The sequence below is a fragment of the Octopus bimaculoides genome, chromosome 10 (assembly GCF_001194135.2).
Source record: "Octopus bimaculoides isolate UCB-OBI-ISO-001 chromosome 10, ASM119413v2, whole genome shotgun sequence".
Classification (NCBI taxonomy): Eukaryota; Metazoa; Mollusca; class Cephalopoda; order Octopoda; family Octopodidae; genus Octopus; species Octopus bimaculoides.
In genome coordinates this window covers 1,512,775-1,517,437 of record NC_068990.1, presented here as the reverse complement: position 1 = coordinate 1,517,437, position 4,663 = coordinate 1,512,775, and the positions used below count along the sequence as shown (strand labels likewise).

General features: G+C 35.9%; 1 protein-coding gene across 1 annotated transcript in view; it reads right to left on the bottom strand.

The window, feature by feature from the left end:
- LOC106867322 (cilia- and flagella-associated protein 65) overlaps window positions 1–4,593 on the bottom strand; it is a 720,747-nt gene extending 716,154 nt beyond the window's left edge. Inside the window, exon 1 of the mRNA XM_052971190.1 lies at window positions 4,481–4,593. Within this exon, the coding sequence (XP_052827150.1) occupies window positions 4,481–4,593 (113 nt within the window). The remainder of the gene's footprint in view (window positions 1–4,480) is intronic.
- Between the last annotated feature and the right edge of the window lie 70 nt (window positions 4,594–4,663).

Genomic DNA, 4,663 nt, shown 5'->3' with positions numbered 1-4,663 from the left:
GGGGGGAAAGAGAGCATCAAACTTGAAACCTGACCTCAATGTTTGCAAAAGCATGAGTTCTGCTGAAGATCTCCAAGGACCAAACGTTGGTGTTAAACTGGATGAGGAATCAATTCTAACACTGAAGAACTTTGAACCCAAAAGACAATAGAAATACTGAAAGACCTCTTGTCTAAAGCTTTAGTGAGTCTGCATATCCTATTTTGTGTGTGTGTTTGTGTATGTGTGTGTGTGCACGCGCACGTACATGTGCATGCTTGTATGTGTGTTTTTGTGTCTTTGTTTGTCTCCCACTGCTGCTTGACAATTGGTATTGATTTGTTTATGTTCCTTGTAATCTGGTGATTCAACAAAAGGCACCAATATAAGCAGGCCTTAAAAGATAAGTAATAGGGTTAATCCATTCAACTAAAATTTCTTCAAGGTGGAACCCCAGCATGGCTGCAGTCTAATGACTGAAACAAGTAAAAGATAAATGATTAAAAATCTTAAACAAGGATACAGTTTGATTAACTGTAGAAGTATAGAACTGTCTGCTACTGGGAATGAAAATATTGCCTGTTTTATATTCAATTAGAGGTTAAATTAGCCTCGTTAAGAGATGGTATCATACAAGGAATTGTTCAATACATAATATTTATTGGGAATAATATTCATAAAATAATAGGTTTGTATATAAACCATGGTTTATTATCATTGAAATGCGTCTACTGTGATGATTCTATAATACAACACATAAAAAACCTAAGAGTACAACTTTTCTGCCCATCTGAAGAGATTTTGCCCCCCCCCCCCAATGATTTTAATAATATTTATTTAATCTTCATTGGGCTCAATTGAAACAGCTGTAAGGGACTATGTTTGATTTTTCTGATAATAAATCTTTATTAAATGCTATATCTCCATTTTCTTATTTTTCATTTACTTGTATTATATTTGAAATTTGACATTCATATTCATTCTTAATATGTTCTGATAGATTTGGAAATCAATATGATAATTACTGTTGTATTTCATCAGTACTGAAGAACAATTTCTTTCAGACAAATGTGTGTCCATAACACATTCACTTCATTTGTGCAAGGAGACTTTGGGTCACTTGATGTTTCAACATCATTATGTCCCCTCAGCCAAAGCTGAATGAGTATGTATGCCATCATTCTGATTTTTGCTGTTCTCTGTGCACATGAACATCAATTTGAAATTTATTTAAGTGATATAAACTCCCCAGGAAAGATAATTTTACAAGTGTAATGAAAAAAATTCGTCCCTACTTTATTGACTACAGTAGTAATATAAATCTGTTGATTTAATTGTTTCTGTCATATTAGCTTAAGCATTAGTTGATACTGCAAATGAATATTTTACGAGACATTTTCTTACTTTATCGAGAAGAAAAAGAGAAAATGGGAGGATAGAGGACTATGTCATTAAATATAATAACATGACATCAGTGCATCAACCACTCTCTTTTATGATCTTCTAATTAGATGTTGTAATAAACTGTAAAAGACTAATCTTCAGTATTCTCCAAAACATAAGTAAGCTTGTTATATAAAAGGGAAATCAAGAATCCTGACTATTTGAGAGAATGAGAGAAATACTACAAATCCCCAAAAATAATGAAAGCAAGGAGAAAGAAATACAAGATTTAAAGAATCGTATTATGAAAGCTAATAGTGATTGATTCATTCGTAAATGGGACTTCACAGTTCTCCAGAAATATCCAAACTACTAAAAGCGTTAATGAAATTTGTTGCTTTTAGCTAAAATACGGCTTATGGCTGTAAGTACTGTCAACCCTCATTTAATATTGTTGGTTGGTTCTTGGGAAGTGTAACTTTAAATGAACTTACATAAAGCAAAAAAGAAAATCCCATAACTTTGATAGTATACATAAAAGCAGTTATGTTCTTACAGCACATTTCTAGTCAGCAAAAATCATCACAAAACTTTTGAATAAAATCTCAAAACATTTCTAACTCTAGTTTCAAATTTGGGCACAAGTCCAGCAAGTCCGAGAGAGGGTACATGTCAATTAAATTGACCCTGGTGCTTGACTGGTACTCATTTTGTCAATTCCAAAAGGATGAAAGGCAAAGTCAACCTTGGTAGAATTTGAACTCAGAATGAAAAGATGGAGGAAACGTCACTAATCATTTTGCCCAGTGTGATAACAATTCTGTGAGAACACTCCTACTATTAACCTTTAAGCATTTAAACTGGCCATATCCGGCCACAATATTTTACCTGCTTTATATTCAAACTGACCAGATTTGGCCTCTCACACCAACCCTACAATATCATTCTAAACATTAACAGTTACCACATCAAAATCTCAAAGCTTTGAAATAATGCAAAACTGGTTCAAAACAATGTCAATGAATAAGCATCACATTTGACCGAATAATCTGAATGCTAATGGGTTCAACATCGAAACGTGTGTGTGCTACCCATACATTTGCAGAAAAGATTTCTCTGAGAAAAAAGCCAACAATGAAAAGCTAAGTTCACGTTTAAGTCAACCAGAATATGTTAAGAATGTATAATGTAAATGTTGTTCTTCTTAGTCTTCCTGTTTTGTATACCCATGATAAATTAGCATCAGCCAGCAGGTCTAAGCATGCATCAACAAATATTTTGTTTGCTGATTTCTATAATGAAGAACAGTTGTCCACAATTATCTCAAAGGAATCAGGTTGTGTCTATCACTGATGGAGTGCAACCACACTGAAACATTAGCTGTCTGATAGTCCAGTGAGACTACTTTGAGTGTCTTATTTACATACATCATCTCTAGAGAGAACTCATTCTTTCAGAGGAAATCCAACAGTGAAAATCCTATTTCATGTTTCAATCTGCCAAAACATGTTATAAACATATGTACACATTATTGTTTTGATTTTTGTTGTTTGGAAATGCATAATAATTCAATAAAGCAATTATTTCCTTAAAAAACAAGATTTGTTGTTGAGTACTATTTTCTTCTGTTTATATTAATTTCTTGGATTAGTTGTGTTCATTCATTATTCACCTGTTTGCTTTTGAACTTCTCTACCTCATTAAAGTGTATGCATGTATGTATGTATGTACATGTGTACACATGCACACATACATGCATGTTTATATGTATGTGAGTATGTATGCTTGTCTGTCTGTATGTATGTACATATGTATATGTGTGTGTGTGCGTGCGTGCATGTGTGCATGCGTGTGTGTGTGTGTGTATGTGTGTGTGTATGTGTGTGTGTGTGTGTGTGTGTGTGTGTGTGCGTGTGTGTAAGCATGTATGTGCTTGGATACTTTTGATAAAAAACGTACATTTTTCATTCAGAATTTCAGCAAGATGCTCAAAAATGCACCTCCAGTCTGATGAATAGGGAAAGCTTGGTGTGCAATATCAGTAGAAATGTACGTTTATCAAAAGCTAGGTTCGTTAGTCACCAGTAAAGCCACAAGTGAAAAGTATAAATTTGTCTGAGCACACAATGTTCATAATAGGTTATGATGGTCTTCCTTGACACAAGTGAACAGCAATCCTATATACAGGGGTTGGACAAAATAATGGAAACACCTTAAAATTTCAAACAATTTTATTCTAATATGGGGTAGAACTGCCTTTGCCAGGAATTACAGTTTGAATTCTACAAGGTATGGACTCGTACAAAGTTTGAATTGTTTCCAAAACACTCTGCAGTTTTTGTAGAATGCACCATAAATGTTCAATAATATTGAGATCTGGGGACTGTGGAGGACAGATAAGATGTTCAACTTCACTAGAATGTTCCTCGTGCCATTTGGTAACAACTTCAGCTGTGTGAATTGGTGCATTATCATCTTGAAAGATTGCATTTCCCTCTGGAAACAGTTCCGCAACCATAGGATGAATTTGATCAGATAAAATGCTTAATTAGTCTTGACTATTAATTCTGCCATAAAGGGAAACCATTGGGCCAGCAGATTTTCAAGATACAGCCCCCAGATAACCACAGATCTTCCTCCATATTTAACAGTTGCAAGAAGGCAGTCTGGGTCAAATGCTTCTTTTGGCTGTCTCCACACGTATACTCAGCCGTTGGTCAGAAATAAGGTAAAGGATGACTCGTCCGAGAAACTGACATATTCTACTGCTTTAGGGACCAATTCTGTAGGTTTTTACTCGACACTAAACGCTTTGCAATGTTTCCAGGAAGTAATTCCTCGCCTCCACGGAACTTCCCAGGAAGTAATTCCTTCCTGTCCTCGGAACTTTCCGAGAAGTCCCATCCTCATAACTTTCCAGGAAGTAGCTTATCCTCGGACCTTACCAGGAAGTCCCATTCTCGGAACTTTCCAGGAAGTAACATCCTCGGAACTTCCCAGGAAGTTCTATCCTCGGAAATTTCCAGGAAATCCTCAGAAATTTCCAGGAAGCTAATCCTTGGAACTTCCTAGGAATTCCTCGGAGGGCTCCATGACATAGCTCGTCCTTGAAACTTACCAGGAAATCCCATCCTCGGAACGTTCGAGGAAGTCCCCATTTCCGGGACTTTCCAGGAAGGCCAACTCTCGGAATTTTCCAGGAAATTCTCGTAACTTTCCAGTAAGTCCCATACTTAGAACTTCCCGGGAATTCCTCGCAACTTTCCAGGAAGTAGCTTATCCCGGACTTTCCAGTAAGTAC